Source organism: Passer domesticus, chromosome 1 (genome assembly GCF_036417665.1).
Source record: "Passer domesticus isolate bPasDom1 chromosome 1, bPasDom1.hap1, whole genome shotgun sequence".
NCBI classification, from domain to species: Eukaryota; Metazoa; Chordata; class Aves; order Passeriformes; family Passeridae; genus Passer; species Passer domesticus.
The window spans coordinates 145,828,589-145,850,409 of NC_087474.1; the positions used below are offsets into that span (position 1 = coordinate 145,828,589).

The 21,821-nt window shown below is 34.3% G+C and overlaps 1 protein-coding gene across 4 annotated transcripts in view; it reads right to left on the reverse strand.

Annotated features, from left to right (window-relative positions):
* The window catches only part of CSMD3 (CUB and Sushi multiple domains 3), a 589,442-nt gene that overhangs the window by 420,732 nt on the left and 146,889 nt on the right, over positions 1–21,821 (reverse strand). For all 4 annotated transcript variants that reach the window (XM_064395032.1, XM_064395025.1, XM_064395049.1 and 1 more), the window contains exon 4: positions 20,157–20,351. In XM_064395032.1, coding sequence (XP_064251102.1) covers positions 20,157–20,351 — 195 coding nt within the window. The remainder of the gene's footprint in view (positions 1–20,156; positions 20,352–21,821) is intronic.

Here is a 21,821-nt window from a genome sequence, read left to right on the forward strand (position 1 = left end):
TTGGAGAAATCCCTCTCATCCTGTCTATTCCAAATCTAGCTAAACACCATTCTGCTTTGTAACTTCACTTAAGTTGATAGGACAGGAGACTGATTAGCTTTTTGGTCATCTAACAGTATTCCTAAATACTAAAAATTTTGAGAACTGCCATAAAATTATTTTAAAATGTTATGTGGTTTTAATGTGAAGTAGTCGTATAATATGAAAATGAATTATCATGAGCAGAAAGGAACACTGGAGAAATGGAAAAAAAACAAACCAAACCAGTCTTCCTTAAGCCGTATTTTTCAAAGATCCCAGAAGATACCACAGTTTAATTTCCATTACAAAGATCGATTTAACAACATATTTACTGCTGTTAAATGAATCTTTCATTAAAGTGTTTTCTGATCTAAACATTCTATTTTTACAAGTGTGATTTATCTGCAGTTGCCAATGAACATCTCAATTTCATACACAGTTCAGAGCCCAGAGGAAATGTTTAAATGCAAACATTTCAGTCCAAGAAAGAAACCCCGCCCTCTAAGTGCTGGTATTCTTTAAGAGCTATGGAAATTCGAATATGGAGAAAGCAAGTTACTAGGCTGGTGTAAGTCACATGACACATTCCTCTAGCTTTTCTTGTTTCTTAAAGCTACAAGAAAAAATAAGCATGACAGAAAAATAGCAGTCTAGGTCACATTTCTGATTCACTCTCAGCAAATGAATAGTCATATCCTCTTAATGTAAAACAGCCTAAAATTAGGACAGCAGCTCAAGATTCACAGAATTTCAGAGCTTATTATAGAAAGGAATATATTCCATTTAATGAGGGGATTAAATGCTTTCATTTGTTGCACAATTTGAAATGAAATGCTTATGCACAACACAAACTATCTAAAAAAGAGGAAAGGGGACAAATCAGAGAAAGACAGTACTTTTTGGAGTCTTTAATAATGTTCTTGTTTCCACGGAAACCCTGCCAGTGTGCTGGATAGACTCCTCTAGGGAACTGGTGATCACATAATGCTCCCTAATTGTTTAGCAACAACTTGTTTTATTTTTCAAGTATAGATCTTCACTTAATACCACACATATATTGCCAAAGGACACAGGATAAATTTCATGAAAAGAAGAACAATAGAAAGTGAAAGTACACTATACAAAAGGACAAGGTTATGTTTTTGTTGACTTACACTAACCTTAGTCTCTCACATTTTAAATACATTAAAATATATGTAAGTATATTAAAAAATAAGAAATTAAATAATATAGATATAAAGCAATCCAATTTTTAAGAAGCAATAGAATATAAGATGTTCCAAGTGACCCTGTAAAAACCTCCTAAATCTATTCAACCTGAATTGCACCCAGCCATCTGACACATTTGGTATCAAGACAATCTATGCTGAAACTGCAGCTTTTTTTTTTTTTTAAATAGAACCTCAGTGAGAATACTCTCTTTCATCTGCGTATTTAGTAGGAGAAATAATCTGCCTATACTCATATACATGTAAATAATTTAGATTTGCTTTCTATATGGAAAACACTGCATAGTACACACTGAACTTAAAATCACTGTCAGTGGATTTGAGTCTAAAACACAGCACATACCACCTCTCCAGGATCTTGCAAATAGGTGTCTAAGGCCTATGCCTTGAAACAGGGCTGTCCTGAGTTCCTTTCTTTCTTTCTTTGGGGTAGCCTGTGCATCCGTCTTATTCTTAGTTAAATTTTCATACTTGTCCTCATCAGCCAGTTCTGCAAAACAGTCTTCAGAGGCTCCTCATTTTCAGATTCTCTGTAAGGCTTCAGTTTGCATAGGCCTATTTTGCTTGTCAAATATTTATTCATATTAAATACTGTCCCTTTTTTTTCAGAGTTTCTAATCTGTAGTTACAAAATAAATTTCACTGAGGTTTGCAGCCTCTGGGCAGGGGCTGTTATGAGACCTTGAAAATTGTGTGTTGACTGTTTACATACCTACTAGAAGTGTCTGTGCCTTAATTTGTTCATTTTTCTTCATTTGCTATTTGGGTTTGCTTTAGATTTTGATACAAAGATGAAATGGTAGTTTAACAACAGGAAATCTTTGGAGGTAGCTATGACAAATATTATAATTATGATGAACAGTTTATCTTCAGAACTCCCTAAATAGATGACAGGGAGAGGAACAAATGCATTTTTGTCCCAGAATTCCATATTCTTTCCTAAATGTACGAGTTATATGACAGACATCATTAACTTCATGCAGTTTGTTCATTTGTAGGATCTTAATGCTCATATTTTTATCTTCACTTTTAAAATATTTTTTATAAATGTGTGTAATATTTATACACAAACTGAAAGCTTTTACCAAACAGAGATATCTGATCAGTGTCCAGAAATAAATGTGTTCTCTTAGCATGCTAGTGTTGCTTATAAATTTCAAGCTATTCTTCAACTGTATCTAAATACTGATGGCAAAGCTCTTTGCCAGCAGCCTCTTGATTTGGACTATAGATCTTTCAGACTGTCAAGCAAATGCCTGTACAAAAATTAATAAAAAAGTTGGATCTTTAGAAAGATTGGAAGAGTTAAATACTGGAGATGATGGAAAAGGGAGCTGTTAGTGTAATAATTTGTACACATTTAGAAAATCTCTTAATTGGACCTTCTATGTACTACTCTAGCCAGAAAATGGCTGAAATGCAGTAGAATCTACTAAGCCTGCCAACTCCTGTGCTGACATTGTGCAGATTATACATTAATTTATTCTTGGACTAGAAGGCTACAAAATCACTATTGTCTGTAAACCATTTCCAGAGTGCTGGAACAAAGCGGATAATATGCAGCATTGGAATTTATGTCTGAGAGGAAATTATTTGGCTAATAGCAAGATCATTATAACATCCTTGTTCAAAATGGCAGGTAGTCTTACAAATAACAGGGTAGACATGAGATACAAGCAAATATAATCCAAAGATACTTGAAATTAGAATGGTTGTAAGGCTATATTCAACAGCACAAAACAAACAGAATTAACATGCAGTGTCAGACTTAAAAATTCATGATACATGACACATATTACTGGCTCTTCTATGCCCATATGAACCTTTGGTCACACAATTTATCTAAGGTTGTAGGTGGTGAGCAGAAGTAGTATTCATAATGTAGGAATAAGGCATGTAAACAACAATGTGTTATCACAAACTGAAGAAGATACTGAAAAAACAGATTTCCTTGTAGCTTTTCCAGTAAATAGAGCCTGGAAAAACTGCTAAATCATTTCCCTCACTGACCAAACTTAGAAATTATATCTGAAATCTTAAGAATTAGATTACTGCTATTGAAGAAATATTGTTTGTAAAGCAGCATTAGCTTATGATAATTAAAGCAATTTCTTGCATTTGAGGCTATTTCTTGCATTGTGGATACCTCCAGAGTTGAGAGGCAGAAATTTGATAGAATGAATGCTTGAAAACTACACTTCTGAAAGACAGATTTGTGTGCAGGTGCATATCATCCTGGATTTATATACTCTTTTCCAGAATCATCTTAGGAGTTCTGTAAAAAGTAGGATGGAAAAAGGGACCATGGATCCCATGCCCAAAATTAATATAGATTTGTACAAAAAGGAAAGTCAGGTAGTGGACTTCCTAGATAAAGTCTTTTTTTACCAAAGTAGCATATATATTACCCTTACCTGTAGCACAATAGATCTGAGTTGTAGCATAATCCTTTGAATCCCTTAATTTTTCCCACTTCCTCCGTTTTGGCTTTTTTTTTTGCCCCTTACCATTGCCATTCAGTTCACTGGAACTTGGGGAAGTGGCTGTAAAGGTTCCTGGTGGAAAAGAACCTGGGGCGTTGGTTGGACAGTGGCTGAACATGGTCTAGCAGTGAGTCCAGGTGGCCAAGAAGGTCAATGACATCTGACCTGTGTCAGTGATTGTGTGGTCAGCAGGACCAAGGCAGTGATTGTACCTCTGCACTCAGCTTTGGTGAGGCCACTCCTTGAATCCTGTGTTAATTTCTGGGCCACCCACTACAATAATGACATTGAGGGGGTGGAGTGTGTCCTGAGAAGGGCTGATGAAGGGACTGGAGCACAAGTCTGATGAGGAACAACTGAGGCTGTTTAGCCTGGAGAAAAGGAGACTCAAGGGAGACCTTGTCACTCTCTACAGTTGCCTGAAAGGAAGTTGAATAGAGGTGGCTGTTGGTCTCTTCTCCTGGGTAACACGAGACAGGACAAAATGAAATTGTCTCAAGTTACAGCAGAAGAGGTTTGGATTTGCAATTAGGAAAAAATTCTTCACGTGAATGGTTGTCAAGCTTTGGAATAAGCTTCCCAGGGAGGTGCTAGAGGGGTGCAGACAGCAAGGCTTTATGATACCTAGGTACTGATAGAAGTTTCTTTCAGGATAGGTCAGAAGGATAAACCTCTCTTCCAAATACTGTGTCAATGCGTTGAGGCAAGGAAAAGTGATGTTCTGAATAATCTCTCCTTACCCTCTCAACACATACATGTTACATGGAAATTTCACCTTATGCTGTTTTTATCTGATATGTAACTGCAGGTTTTTACATAATGTCCTGGTAGTTATGTACTTTTTAATATGCTTGGTAAATAATTAGGCAGAAAAAATTAACAGTCAAAACTAAAGGTAATCAGCAGGAAGCTTGGCATGGCAAGAACATGAATATTACTTTACATAGATATATGACTGCTTTAAGGAGCGTCACTATTCAGAGGAAAAGTCAAATACGTTTGGAATATGCTAATGCTGTTTTTAACAGTAACAGAGCACTGAAAGACTAGCTAAACATAACTTAGTAAACAGTGGATTAGCCTGACTAATGTGGAAACCTCCAAATCCCCTGAAAAAATTCATGTGCTTCAGCAAATGCTCCAAAATATGGCAGTTATAATCTAGAAGTCCATGAATATATTTTTACAATGTAAATTACTTCAACATCACTAAACTAATTACATTTTTTTCTTGTTTTAGAAATGAGAGAAAAAGAATCCACTGAGTATTCAAGATTTTTGATATCACCTTCCTTTAAAAAAAAATTTAAAAACCCATAAAAATCTAGAAAAGTTTGGTTAAAAAAATACATTCCTGCTATGGTTATTAGACTCTAAGATATATGAAACCTATTTCCTTAGTTTCTTTTTAGCTTTTTAATGCTACTAGAACAGATACTAAACTCAATGTCTGTCCAATGAGACTACTTGCATAGTTGAACTTTGTGGAAATCTAAATTCATACACTTAACCACTACAAAGTTTAAGTGTAATATGGTAGTTTAATTTCCAAATAAAAATAACCAGTGGTGTATTGAAAAATTCTTACTGATGAATAGAAATATCTTGATTACAATGTCTTCAGCACCTGTACTTTTAGGAAATTATGAATGGATAGGTTCACCACAGAAGAGCCATTGAATACTACAATAAACTTTTCAGAGTGTAGAAGATCTCAGTCTTAGATGCAGTTTCTTTATTCTTACACAAAATGAATGGTTAAATTGTCTTCCTGAAGTGTTTGAAATTCAGTCCAAGGAGCATGGTATGCTATGTCCAAGAACAAGGTATACAGTGTACTTTGGTCTCTTTGATAACTACAGTTCTTAGAATAAAAGTTGGAAATTACTACATATGTGAAAATAAACACCTGGTTTACTAAGGCTTTTTGGACAAACAGAAAAACGTGTTGGGAATGAAGTGGAGAAAAATAATGTAAAAGTCATTAAGAGGGTTGGTGTTTTTCTCTATTTTGCTAATGAACTGAGTATATTGTGTGCAAACAGCTGCATCAGTAAAGGAATTTGGGAGGGACTTCTTGGCTTAAATGTAAGAGAATTATCCTTAGCACAGAGAAGGAAATGCCTTTTAATTGGTACCTACAGAAGTAAAAAGCAAAATTATAGTAATCAGGTTGCGTCTCAGATATTTAATGAAAATATCCAATTTATTATATCTTTCACTTGATAATTATAAGGGCATTAGAAAGTGAAATGAAACATGTGTCAACTATACATGACTGGAATATCTAGCCACTCTTCCAGACAGTTCCAGATGAAAGAGGATCAAAAGGGGAAAACCTTACTCTACTGATATAGGATTGTCAGAACAAGAAATAAGTGAAAGGAACCATGAACATATTTACCGTATATTGAATCTATATTTTATTTTCTGATTATAGGTGAGTACATCTCTATTTATTAAAAAAAAAGAAAAAAACAGAAAAATAAAAAAACTGTTCAAGACTGCGATCAAATGTTAAACCTGTAATAACATGGAAAATCAGTTCCCAAAAGTGCCATCAAACTGTGTGAGACATATGAGGCTGCGTTTAATTTAAGGCAAGAGTTTACAGACTCAGAAAACAAGTCATAAATTTGCAAAATGAGAGTCGAAAGTCTCTTTTAAGAGGTCTCTTTAAAGACTAGGAAATTTTCCAGAGACACACTTATGGCTGTTATATAGACTTCTTTTTCTTGCACAATTCACGCTTACTTGAGCAGCTACAGTTACCTGCAAAAGAGGATAATGGAGTCATCATGCCCCTAGACACAAAGAATAACTGGTCCTACTGTGGCTGCCTAGAACATTTAGAAAGCGCAAATGGTTGGCAAGTCACTTTGCTGACTTAGCTGTATTTAAAATGCAGCTATTTTTCTTCTTCTGCAGTTATTAATCTTATACCATGACTAATGCATAACTGCAGGTTATCTGGAAAGAACCGACTTCTCTGTCAGGGAATTAGGAAAGAGAAAAACCTGTCATTATTGTACTTGAGAACCAGAGAGCCAGATATTGATTATTGTGCTGTCCATTCCTCTGCTTTCTCCCGTCACTGAAGGTGTGCTCTTAATCCATTTGCTGTACCATTTATAGGTGATAAACCCTACCCTAGAGTATCAGTCACTTTATTTTGAATTACTCAGGTGATGGAAGCCTAGTGTTTGTAAATGATTATAAAATTTGACTTCAGTCTTTGGTGTTCCTAGTGGAAACTGAACACTTTATAAATCCTTGGTGTATGGATAATATCCACATGACTTGAATAAATGACAAATTACAGAAACAAATGACAGAAACTCTTTGAGCTTTCAATGGACAAATGACAGAAACTCTTTGAGGTTTCATCTCAAATTAAAATAAAGTTCCAGAATGTTTGCTCATAAAGTTACAGTCATTATTGTTATTAATAAACCTCTGCTTTTTAAGTCATGTTCAGATAAACAAATGTCGAAAATAATGTTCATCATTCTTTCAGTTTGATATGAAGTAACCACTACCTCAGCATTTTCACTTGGTGTTCAAAGATGCAGGAGGACTGAATCTCCAAATATTGTTTTTTCAGTATTTGTATTAAATGAAATAAGACTAAATGAAGAGTTAAGCCACAGCATTTTTCCTACAGATGCATGCACTTTGCTTTTTACTTCAGATAGTTAGAAAATTGGAATTTGACACCACATTTTTGGCCAGACTAGAGATTTATAGATTGCAGTAAATAAACACCGTATTATTCTGGGACTGTGGCCAAATTTATCTACTGAAGCCCTTTAATTTGTGTCTTACCAAAAGTGCTTTATTCCATGGACAAAACAGAAGGATAAAAGCCTTGCCTATCTACCTGGAATAGAACAATTAATGTTTTGAAAAAAGCCCAAAAAACAAACAAACCCAACCAACCAAGCAACAAGAAAAGTAAAATCTAAATATTTTTCATTAAAAATGTTATTTAAAAACCAGGACATTATTTAAAAAGTGGTACAAGAATTGAAATTGCCCTCACAGATTAACTGGTTGAATAACTGGATACATCCAGAGACCAGAAAAAGTTATACAGACTGTTATAGACTGTATGAGCTGTGATCCATGAAGCACAAAACTTCTTACCTAGTCTTTGCTAATCAGAGCCCAATACTTCAAAAGAAAGCATACGTAAATTTTAAAAATCAAGAGAAAATTAGAAATTAGCAAACATTAGTAGTGGTCTCATGAGTTGTGAAGTGAGGTAGGACTAGTATTATAGTAGTTAAAGACTAAATATGTAAATTTAAAAGTAAACTAAAAAAACCCTAAATATGCAAAAGGAAATTGCAAAGAGGAAGAGAATAATAGGCTTCTAATATGCATTGGTGCAAAAAGTGTATATAGTGGGGAGGGAAGGGGGAGGTGGAAGATAGTATGTTTAAATTTTAGTGGGAAAAAATACATGTGGAGTAAATGATAAAAGTTCTTTCTAATAATATTAAATACAAAATACAGAAAACCACTGCCTTTGGAAAATGGTAAGGTTTTTAAAAACTATCTGAACATTATCAAGTGGGAATAAATCTTGCAGTGGAATGCAGGATTCTTTAAGATCTTTTGAAATCTTTACTGTTTTCATCCTGCCCTATTGCCTTTTCAACAAGAAACAGGAAGGTTAAAATTTATGAGGACTAAAGTGTGTGAATTAGAGACTTCCTTGAGCTCTTTAAAGAACACTTCACACCTTTCCTCACCCTTATCCTGACAATATGAGTTCCTTGATTGTTCTATTGTTCTCTGATCCTGATCCACAAACCCTGAACCAGCCCATTCTGCATGTTTGTCTTCTGAGAAGTTTGCATACATAATTTTTTACACTCCAGCCACGTGAGCTCTCCTACTATCTCTGTTATTCCAACAACGTTGCTCTTCTGTGACTCCTGCTTGCATCCCAGGCTGACCTGAGGCAGGTATGGTTCCACTTTTTCTTACCATTTCTGATGTCACCCATGTGCCCATCATTCTACATCCTTTGTTTATGACACCTATCCACTGCTACATGACTTAAATGTGGGTCAAAATGTGTTTAGCATGGATCTAGTTTAAAATTATTTTCTTTTCAACTTGATTATGTAAGTATTGATACTGAAAAAAATCTGGTTCTCTAAAGAAGACAAAACAAGAACTAGCAGGCGTTTTCACTATTTAAACAGTTTTTACAGGTTCTAAGATGTATACAAAAATTTTAAATATACATACTTAAAATTATATCAGAAAAAAGTGTGAAATATGGGTTCTGTGTCTTCTGTCATGTTTCAAGAGGAAATGGCCTCAAGTTGTGCCAGAGGAGGCTCAGATTAGATATTTGGAAAAAAAAACTTTGCCGAAAGAGTGGTTAGGCATTTGAACAAATTTCCTTGGGAGGTGATGGAGGCACCATGTCAGGAAGTGTTCAAGAGGCATCTGGATGTGCCACCTGGGGATATGGATTATGGTGATGCTTGGTGGATGATTGGACTAGAAAACCTTGAAGGTCTGTTCCAACCTTGATGATGCTGTGATTATGTGAATTATATAATGTTGTGATACGATATTATATCCTCAAAATGAAAGATGAGGGAACTGTGGCATGGAGAGAATTGATGCATAACTGCAAACAAGGAAGTTTCTTTCCCTGAACTGCAAAGTATCAGCCAATTTGGATTAGGAAGGTTAAACTGATGAGGCAGCTAGTGATCCTCAATTCTCACAATTAAATATTTTGACCTCCTGTCGGTTTGCCTTAAAAGAACCCAGAATTGATTTGATGATGTAGTGCAAAGAGAACTTTTACCCATGAACTATTTTGTGCAGTTGAGATAAAGTTACCTCCACCGGTTAACAGAAATGCAAAATAAATTTAATGTGCTACACTTGTACAGACCTACCATCACAAGTTTAATCCTGTTTAACAAAACTCAGAAGGCCAACATATGAGGTGAATGAATTAGTAAAACAGATTGTTTACCTCTGTGTTCATTAGAGTAGTTCTGTGAGAAATTAAATCTTTGCTGATGGAATCTTTCATACACATGTAGCAAACATGCTACAACTTCATTAAATTTAAATGCCCTTCCAGAGTCAAGATAATTTAAAGCAAATTGGTTTTAGCCTCTGAATTTGTGGAGCTGAATGAAAACATTAATAAATTTTGTGGAATTCCAAATTTATTTTAGTAACACAATGGCATCACCTTTAGACTCCTTCATCAGCATACAATTGTAAATATTGGAACTTAAAAACAAGCTATAGTTTTGAAAACTATCCCATGAGACACAAAGAGTGATGTCTTAATGTAACCATGAAATATTATGAAAAATCCTTTGCTAGGAATTTTCCCTCCTGGGAAGCTGAGGAGTCTCAGGAGAGAAATGTAAACAATAACTATCTGCTGCTGTGGAATGCAACAGGTGCATCTGTGATTGCTCCATGTGGATTGTTTTCACTTGATGACCAATCACAGCCACCTGAGTAGAGGCTGTGAGCAGTCACAAGATTTTGTTATGCTAATTCCGTTCTCATTCTTTCTAGCCTTCTGACTAATTTTTTCTCTCCATTATTTTAGTATAATTTTAATGTATCATTTTAATATTATATGTATCATAATATAATAAATCAGACTTCTGAAACATGGAGTCCAGACTCGGGACTCCAGACCCCTCCACACATGGGGTGTTTGTCACATGTTAATATTTAAATAAACCAGCAACATTTCTGCTAATTATTAAAAAAGATTAATCAGTGCTTAAGATGAAGATTCATGCTCCATAGGTGACTCAAACTTTAGGCTAAGAAAGATGCAGTCCTAAGACAGATATAGTCTTGAAGAATGCTAAAATGTCATGCTAGAATTTTAGCAATGAAATCTTTCATCTGCAAAAACCACTACTGGCTATCAGTCATTCTCTTGAGGAAATATTTGAAGGACTTTGAATATTCTCCAGGAAATTCATTTGCTATAACTTCTGCCTTCCAGATGTAATTACAACTGAGTTATAAATCAGGATTTGCAAAGTGTTACCAAAATACTAAACAATATTCTCACAATTTCTATTTATATCCAGGTAAATTCTCATTTTAAGCAAAAACTTACATATATTAAAAAGTTTATCAAGCCAGAATTTCAGTAATGTTAGGAAAACATACTAGTCTGTTTAGAAGCCTATGGCAGCCAAAGGTTTTAGATAAAGCAGTTTAGTAAATTGACTTAATAAACCTGGGATTTCCCAGTAATTACTTTCAAAGTATCTCAAATTATTTTCCAAATATTGTTTCTGCTAATGGATAACTACGAAGGTTTTATCCAAGAATGACATATAGAAAATGAACTGTAGAAGAACAGAAGGGTGTTAAAGGGAAACAATTGCCTTGCAAAAGCAGAATTTACTAGCCCAAATTGGGATTAAGGTAGTTATACATTTAGCACCCATTCTCTTAGAATAGTCTTTAGGTGTTTCTAACAAATAAAGATATTAATTTTAAATCAGAGGTGAAAGACTGAGTCTTTGTTATAACTGACAATTCTAATATGGTGCTTTGATGCTAAACGTCATGCTAAACCAATATTTTACTTTACCAGGTTCCTTCTTCCCATTCACTCATCTTGATTACACAGAGTAATCCTTATCCCCTTCAGTTTCAGGTGTAATTCTCACTGTTATATTGTCCTCAGTGAAAATTTCACAACTCAGTTTCAATAGCATATGAACTGTTAACATTAACAATTAGCACAATTTCCATGTCCTTTGTCCTTTGTTAAGAAAAAATTTAAGAAAACAGGAGATGAAAGCAGTGTTTTAAGCTTTTCCTAAACCACCCAACTAACTTCCACCCACTTGTGCAAGTCCTAATTCTCACCTTTAAAATGGTGGGAATTAAGACCTTGATATTCAAGAAGTTATTTTGTGTTCAGTATTGGGTTAGATTTCTTGAACTTAAAATCTGATCTTTTTTCCTCTTCATTGCCTATATCAATTGTTATAACAATCTTTTGTAATTAAGTTTCATCTTATTGGTGCTTTTTCTGTGAAAAGTAGCAAGAAAAGGCATTGTTATGTCTGTCTTTTCCTTACTTTGGTGTCAAATGCAACTTTTCACAAACATTCTCTTCCTGGAATAATTCCATTTCCTTTCTTTCTTCTTTAAGCAGAATTTAATTTATCTAGAAAGGGTTAATTTCTGCTTTTTTCCCCAGTCTTCTGTATACTGTTTGGAGATGTAGTGTAAGAGGTTTATTTTCCAAATTAACATGGTTACTGCACTGATGAATTTAAATTACTTTGATGCTTATACCTTTTCATTCTGGACTGTGTCGCACCACCTGAGGGTTAGTCCACTGCTAATACCAGTTTCTAATGGATCTTAGGAGAACTACCTTCACTACTGATAGGAGTTACTGAAATTACATAAAGATGTGCAAAGCCAAACTATGATAACCAAATGGAAGTATGATTCTGAAGTTCTGATTAATATTCTGATGTGGAGGTATACATTTTCAAAGAAAGAACAAGGAAGAAAAACATTTTAAGATATTCAAAGCTTTGAAAATGTAAATCCTTCATTAAAAAATGAAGCTAATAAAAATGAATTATTTTCTGTTAGAAAAGTTTCTATAGTTAGATTTCATTCTGAAAATTTGTAATGTTTTTTCAAGTATCATTGCTATTACAGTAGCATGTCATTGCATGCCATAAATTTTCACATGGCAGCAGTTCTCCATCCATCCTAAGAACTTCGTTATTTGACCACTATTATCATAAGTGAAGAAGCACTTAGGTGCTATGAGTCTAGACAAGAATTGATTGTGTTAAACCCAACTGGAACTCTTGTGAATAGTGTTGCCTGCTTAGTGAGCACGTATAGTGTTAGATCATTATTATTGCTGGTATATTTTCAATGAGTTAGGAATACATTTAACAGACACTATACGTATCATTAACACTAATATTGTTTTTATTATTAATACAGTAAAACTAGAATATTTTACCGTTAGTGTTAGGAATATGTGGTAATTCTAATGTCGTAAGCATTTATATTTCTGCACCAGTTTCCTGATTTACAACACATCAATAATGACTTGAAATAGCTTCACATAACTCAGCAAAGTTTTACCTCTATTTGCAATTATAAGAAATCCATGGTTCTGGTCACACAGTCAAATTCACATAAGGATTTGCTATTCTTCAGGCACAAGTATTTTTTTTCACACAAGCACACTGTGCATTATTTCCCTGATATTGAATATCAGTAAGAATAGTGAGTATTCTGGGAATAACACTAATATAACGAGAAAAATATAAGTGTGGTAGGGTAGAGTACTGAGCAATTTCAATGCTTTTCATAAATGGAAAAGTTTGATTCTATTGGTACAAAAAATTACACATTTTAAGGATGTCTAAAATAAATAACTCACAAAGCTCTTTTATTGCAAAAAATCAAAGCAACAAAAGGTATTGTATATTTTGTTATTCAAAATGTCATTCTGGATATTATTTTGCAGATCTTCTCTGCCCTGCTTGAAAGCACACAGCATGGTACTTGAAAACACCCAACCATTATTTTTCTATTTCAATAAAATAGTGGATTTCCACTCTTCAAAGAATCTTGGTTACTGATTCTAGGTAGCAGCACTGGCATTAATATTTTTTTAAGTACCACTCAAAAGACTGTTAGCCAGTTTAAGCCACTGATTACTTATATCCCAAAAAGGATCTGCAGAAAAGCTCTGGAAAACTGCTCATATATAATTGCTTATGTATAAATACATTGTTCTAGAAAATGTTTTTTTGCTTTCTTTTCAGTTTTCTCGAATAATCCAAGATGGTTCTTATCCAGACTCACACAGCTGTACTGGGGCTTTTCCCAAGAATAATCAAGAATAACTGTTTGTGTATAAGAACTCGCTTCAGGCAGAAAACTGATGTTCCCTGTGAGATGTAATTTATTCCTGCTTTCAAGTGAGTGCACTCTATTTTCTTCTGTGTATATTGTCAGTTCCAATAGTTAATGCATTACATGGTATCAAGTGCAGTACTTGGACTTTGTATTCTGCTTTGTTCTTTACACAGCCTACAAAGACCAGCTTATAACAAAGATGCAAAGGCAGTCATCTTATTTTACTGTTTATATTACTAGGTTCTTTTTGACATGATTTCATAAAATCATAAATCCATCTGCAACCATATATATCTGTCAGTGAAATGATTACAATGCTATATGATTATTTCTTGGTAATTATGTCAAGTTTAATTTCAGTTGTTTTCTTTTCAAAATTCCATACTATTCTATGCCATATATAAACAGATACAGCCATTAAGTATAAGTGTATTGGATGGTCCACAAGACACTTTAATTTAATTTGAAACTACTTTCTGTTGTATCTGACCTAAAATTTACCTCGGGGAGTTTAAATATGTATAGTCATGTATCTGTGTACTTACACAATTTTACCAGTGACTTGCAATTAACAAATTTTTCAGTCAGTGGGTTCTGCATAGAGGAAATGGCAAAATATTTAAATAGTAAGCTGAATATTCTAATTCAATTTTGACATGTGTTAGATCACTTTTAAAAATAAGAGCTTATAAGTATCTCAATTCAGTTCATTTGGAATAAATCCACTGAAGAAGAAGAAATTAAGTATACATCTATGAAGATAGGTAAAAAGAAACACATCTTTATAATTACATACAATTACATATTGCAGTGGAGTTACAGAATTCCCAGACTTGAAATTTAGTATGAACCTCTTCAGCCTTCTACCTGTCATGACAATATATGCAAGAAATAATTCAATATCCTCCCAGATAAATAGTAAAAAAAAAAAAAAAAAAAAAGCAGAAATGCATTTTTTCAAAGGAAAAAAATGAAGCTAGTCAGTGGGTTGTGCACTTCTCTGATCAAAATGCACGTTCACTTAGACAAGTAGAAAAACCAAGTCTCTCATTGAAAATACAAACAGAATTTTTACACTGACAAATATTTTGTAGCTATATGTACAGGCAATAGTCAAAATATTTTATTAGAACATCTAGGAATACAAATACAATCGTATTCTGCACTTAAAATTTCTGAATTCTGAAAAAAAATAAATTTTTGAATGGAGAATCTTAAAACACCCATTTTAGCATGAATAAGAACTTTTTAGAAGACATAAAAGTCATAATACTTCTTTGATTATGAAAGTGTCTAATTCTTACAATCTTTATAGAATGAAAATATTAAATTCAAATGTAGCATTATTTATTACCCTCAGTAAATCGTTTCTAGCTCACTGCATTACGGAGAAACTGCAAGCTGCAACTTAGCTCAGGAATAGGTGATATAATTAAGCTTCTGTCACATTTCATGATTAAAAACAACCTTATCAAAATTAATTTTTCAGGGGAGAAGGCTTTATTTAAAAACTTGTCATGGATTGTGCGCAGTATAATTCAAAGAATCCCAGAACTGCTAAGTTTGGAAGACAACGCTGTGGGTGATCTGGTCCAAATTTGCCACTCAGGCAGGGTCAGCTAGAGCACATGGCACAGGATTGCATCCATCAGGATCCCCAAGTATTTATCCACAGAGCTGCTTCCAGATCAGCCCCCAGCCTGTGCTGATCCATGGGTTATTCTTTCCCAGGTGCAGGACTGCATGAATTTCAGGCAGCTCTTCCCTGTCCATCTTTCCAGCTTGTCAAGGTCTTTCTGAAGGTCTCACAACATCAGGTATTGGCCACTCCTCCCAACTTTGAGTCATCAGTGAGCCTGCTGAGGAGGCATCAGCCAGTTTGCTCAAGTCATTGATGAGTAAGTTAAACAATACTGGCCCAGTATGGAACCTTGCGGGACACTGCTAGTGACAAACCTCAAACTAGACCCCATGCCAGTGATTACAGCCCTGCTATTCACTCAGATTTTAACTGACCTGTGTCCACTCATCCAGTCAACAGTTCCTGATTTTGTCTATTAGGATTTTGTGAGAGACAACATCAAAAGCCTTACTGAAGCCAAGGTAGACAATATTCACTCCTTTTGTTAGCTTTTTGGTAGTTGTTTCACTGTAGAAGGCAATGTTTGGTCAAGCCTGATTTACTGTTAGTGAATCCATGTTAAATACTTCTGTTTGCCTTCTTATCATCCATATGGATACACATAGATTTCAGAATGAGGTTCTCCCTGTGTCCTTCTTCTTGCCCTTTTAGAAGACCAGGGTGAGATTTGCTTTTTTGCAGTCTCCAGGTAGCTCTCCTGATTGCCATGACCTTGCAAAGATGACTGTGAGCGACTTTGCTACAGTGTCCAGAAGCTCTCTCATGGACACATCCTGCCAGAGCTCATGGGCTTGCGCATGTCAAGTTTGCTTAGGTGTTATCTAACCCAATCCTCCTTCTCCAAGGAAAAGTCTTCTTTCCAATGTTCCTTTACCCTGAGGACCCTGAGGGCTGATCATGTCAGTGAAGATTGATGCAAAGAAGGCATTTGATAACTCTGCCTTCTCTGTGTCCACTGTTACCAGGGTCCCCTTCCATTTACTAATGGGTCCACATTATCCTTTTGTTTTTCTTCTGTTATTGATGTGTTTTAACAAGCCCTTCTTGTTCTTGACATCCTGGCCAGATTTAATTGCAGATGGGCTTTGGCCTTCCTGATCCCATTACTACTTTGAGAATCTCTATATTCATTCCATATGGCTTGATGCTTCTTCTAACTCCTGTGCATTTCCTACTTATGCTTGAACAATGACAGGAGTTCCTTGTTCATACATGCAGGTCTCTCTCCCTCTTTGCCTTGCCTGATTTCTTGCTCATTGACATTCAGCATTATTGGTTTTGCAGAAAGTCGACTTTGGCTATCAACCAACTCTCTTGGACCCCATTTCCCTGTGGAAAATCCCTTTTTTCAATGGGATTTTTCCAAGAAAATCCCTGAAGCAGCTAATATCAGCTCTCCTGAAGTCCATAGTTGTAGTCTTACTTGCTCCTCCTTTCCTGATATGTAGCTCCAAATTTTCATGGTCACTGCAGCCAAGGCTGCCCCAAACCTTCCCATCTCCAAAAAGGAGATTGAGCAGCTCACTATTCCCTGTGGGATCCTCTAATACCAGTGACAGGAAATTGTCATGAGTGTTTTCAAAGGAACTCTGTAGACTACTTGTGCTTTGTTGTGCTGCTTCTCCATCAGATGGGAGATAGAGTCACTCACAAGAACCGGTGCCTATGACTTGGAGGCTGCTCCAAACTTCCTGGAGAAAGCCTTATCCTCCTACTTCCCTTGAGCAGGCAGCCAGTAGTAAGCACCCACAGTAGCGTCACCTTTATTAATTTGCTCTTTGATCTGAGCCCATAAACTCTCTACTTGCTCATCATCTACCCCAAAGCAGATGTCAGTACATTTCAAGTGTTGTTTCATAGAGAGAGCAACTCCACCACGTAGTTGACCAGAAAAAATAAGTACAATTTAGCTTTTTTATAATTAGGTGGGGTTTTTTTTCACTTCTAATAAATCTAATACAGTAACAATATTTTAATGAATACCAAAACATGCAGGTGAAAATCATTCAAACAATGTTCAGTTAAAAAGAGGATATGAAATAAAGCGATCATTAAATATGTCTGCTGAGTTTTCAATAAAATCCATGGAGACAAGTAAAGGAATAAGAACCTATTTGAGGAATAACTCTTTTCTTCATGAGTAAAATTTGGCCCAAATATATATAACTTTAAAAAATGCAAATATTGGTATAATTTAACAACTCAAAAATTAAAACATTTAGTAGAGCGTCCTGTATGTATGCTTGTGGCATTACAAAACACTGTTGTTTTCAATGAAATTCCTCATTTTGAAACATCAATCCATAATAATCACAATGCTAAAACATAAGCATGACCTCTTCCTCATCTTTTCATTTAAAGTGAAGGCAATATAAGAGGACAAATCTAAAATAATAATTCAAAAAAGACTCAAATTTATTTGTTCTGAAGAACAAGAAGCAGATGAGAATGATGTTTACGCACAGCTGGTCTACAGACATCTGTGATCTTATGTCTGCTGACTTGTAAGTGTGCCACAAATCCAGTTTTTTTCTGAAATGTAAAAACAAGCAAACAAACAGCCCTCAAATTAATACTGAACAAAATATACTTTTGTTCTGTTCTTAGGGTTTTTCTTGCTTGTGTTAGAATCCTCTGTGTTAGATGTAATGACCATTGGTAGAGAACAATAAGACATTTATCACAGGAAATCTTTAAGGAGGATGAGTGTTTAATCAGAGTCTCCATGGCAAACAGTGAGAAAGAGATAAAAAGCTCATTAGTCTGTAATCATCTTTAACAACATTTTGCAGAATTCTGCATTGGATAATTGTATTAGGCAAAATTAGGAGAGATTCATTTGAATGGAATCACAAGGGCCCATTTTGTATGTAAACTTAGAAGTTTCTGATATAAAACATTGAGCACCAGAGGAATTCTTGGAAATAATTGGTTATTTTTCTTTTATTGGACATGGCAAAAAAATACCTCAACAGCAATTTGTGCATTGAGGCTTTAAGCCATAACGTTAAGACTTAAATCAAGAATCTGCCACATTCTAAGGTTATGTTTCAGTAATTTGTAACCACAACTATTAAAATATGTACCTTGTTTTTTGCTGTTTATTTATTTATTTATTTATTTTTGTTCATCAGATTTTTGCCCTTTAAATTCCTCACTGCTATTGATTAAAGAATTGTCTTCTCAAAAAAAAAAAGTTTTCCTTCTGCATGAGTTTCTGCAGTGAATCAAGCTGTTGTCTTAATCTTTCACGTACATGGAAAAGTTTGAGTCCTTCAGTCTCTAGACAAAATGACAGTTTTGAAACTAAACAGAACCTGTTTCCTCTTTTTCTGAATTCTTTCCAATTTGTTAACTATTTTGCCTTAAGAAATGACAGTGTGCACTAATTATGAGTTTTAAAAAATGATGTTCATATTCTCATGTAGTAGTCTTCTTCTTACAAACTGTAATGTCTAATCACAGGGCTACTTTGGGAGTTTATCATATGAGTTCAAAGTTACACAGTATATTTTCATCTCCCCTAGGAGCAAAACCAAAATATATAGAAAGATCTGAAAAATGCAGTGTCAGAAAGAAGAATGTGTAACTTATTCAGGAATACAATTTTTTATGCCATTAATGTCAAAACTGTCAGATTGAGAACTTGAGCAATGCAGTCCATTAGACTTTGATTTTGTTACAAATGGAAGTCTTTTGCAAGTTAACATATTTTCATCATATCTTTTGCATTCTCATCTCCAGAAACAAAATTTGGATATATGCCTTGATTTTATAGCTCCTTCATTATTAGCTATCAATTTTCTGGGAAGTAGGAGTGGAAGATTCAGAAGTTATAAATATTTTTATTGGAAAATAGTATTATTAAGTATAAGTTTGTAATTTTTTCAAGATCATCAATAAATATATTAAATAGCTGTAATCCAGGAACAGGAAATGAAAGTACAGTATTTCCAATGACACACTTTTGTCATATATAATTAATTTATTTCAGTGGTGGTTAACCATGTTTTAACCAATCTGTATTCATTTGAATGGTAAATTCAGCTGGAATGTGTTTGTAGCTTCTGCAAGACTTCATCAATATTTTAGACAAATATAAAGGTTGCGTTTTGTAACATTAACCTGTGAATCTAGAAACTGATCCCAAAGTTACCTGACATATTGTCTTTTGTTGTGTATAGCAGTGATAGTGCCTTCATTTTATCAGCATAACCTCCTTTTGCTGCTCTGCAAACATTATTCATCTTTAACAATATTTCTCTCAGAAAATAAGATTTACCCGTAATGCAGGCTTCCCTACTACATCTAGATTTCTAATAAGAGCAAGGGAAAAGGATTTGACCTACATTACTTGTTAGAATACAAGGGACATCCTATATAGAAATCTTAAGATAATCAAATCTGGCTGACAATGAGGTAAGACCCTGTAACTCAATTGTTTTGGCAGTTTCATGTTTGATCCACTCATTTCTGTTTGATCCATAGCCAAGTTACTACTAGACACAAAGTCAGTTCTTAGAAAGCACTAACAGATTCCAAATCTATATTCCCATAGTTGCAAGTACGTTGTACACAGACAGTTATATTCTACTTATTACTAGGTTACTAGTTCTTATTACATAACACATATTTTAAAATAAATAACTATAATTTTAGTAGAATATTGACCTAAAAATTGTATGGTATGTATGCTAACATACATCATATATGTGAGCAAGAGATCAAAATATTCAAAAGAGGGGTTCTTTAATCACAGTTTAAAACTTAATTTTTAATAGAGAGATTAAAATTTGTTAATACTAATGTATGTATTCAAGAGCATTACTGTAGGATTTGTCTTACCTCTACAGATAGGAACAGGGAAGTCCCACGATGCTGTATTGACAGAGCTGGCTATGCAAGTAAGCTGTGGGTGTCCATCCAAAATATATCCAGTTACACAGCTGTATCGGATTTTGTCACCAACATCAAATCTTTGACCATACAAAATACCCTTTGGCGGAACTCCTGGGTTGCCGCAGGAACTACTCTGTAATTCTGGAAAAGATATGTATTTATGACTTAAAATGTTTTTATACTTAAAATGTTGTTATAAATAAATATTTCATTATGCTTAAGAACATAGAACACAAATTAAGGCATCTTTGGACAGATAGTGTTTTCATGGACATTATACGACTCTCAACACTGAAAATCCATTGCTGACTTAGTGTATTTAGCATTTGCTTAAGTATCCACATATCCAAAGACACATGAAAATAAGCATGAGGTTTTCCTTAAACTCCAGCTCCTTTTCTTTTTCCTATTTCCTTAAGCTCTGATATATTAATGTAATTTTTAATTGATACAAAAGAATTATTTCTTTTGTATCAATTACATATGAACACCATAGGAATACATATAATTACATACAAACTGGAAACAAAGCAGCTTGGTATATTTCTGACTTTCAAGTTAAAAAAAGGAAAACAAAAATTGTAATACAAACACAAAAGAACATCAGATTCAAATTGAACAAAATTTGGAAGAAAAATAAAATTAATCAAGACAAAAGAAAATTTTAACAAGCATAAGCCTGAGCATGATCAGGAATCTGTTTAATGATTTAATAGATTTTAGATAATGAGGAAAATGGATGAGATACTGTGGGTAACTGATTTCTGAGCAAAGAATTAGTTAATTTAATCATGTGAAATACCACAGGTGTGGTAACTTCTATAATACAGAGCTATAAACCACTGAGAATCCAAAATGACTTGTGGCCACTCTTAGTCTAATGTCTGAGGCCATTAATGAGAGTTCAGTTTCAGCAGCTGGTACTCTTTTGACTGCATACCCCTTTGACTGGTGTTTCAGCATCATAAATAGCTTGATTACAGCATTTTCAGTCATTTACTACCAACGTCCTTTAGTTAATGGATATTAAAACATAGATTTTTTTTGCAAGTGTGAACAAAAGATGTTTCATAGTCTCATTCTGAGCTCTTCAACGCTTATGCCAAGTATACTTACCAGCCTAATGCTAATGGGGAAGAGGCAAATCAGGTAAACCTGTATTTGGATTCATACCAAATTCCCCTATTTTAAAGGAAAATGATGGAAGAAGAAAGGGATGTGTATGTATTGTTTTAATTTCTTTTCCTGAACTCCATGTGACTAAAACATTCTTCAGTAGCTCTGATTTGCTCATGAGTATGTGCACAACATATTTAAATATCTAAGGTGTTACAGGTTTCAATTAAAGAAAAAAGATATATAAATGCTTATTAAAACAATCAGTATGTCTCTCAACGTTCATTACATTCTCAAACTTCAATACTTAGAACTACCAAGAACTAGGAAATCCTACAAGATTTGTGATACCAGCCATGAAAAAAAACTATGTAACAGTTATTAAAACACAGAATACACTATAATCATAAATACATTTTGTACATGTCCATACATATATAAACACTATACATAAAATATACACTAACAATGAGTTAATTTACAAGATTTTATTTA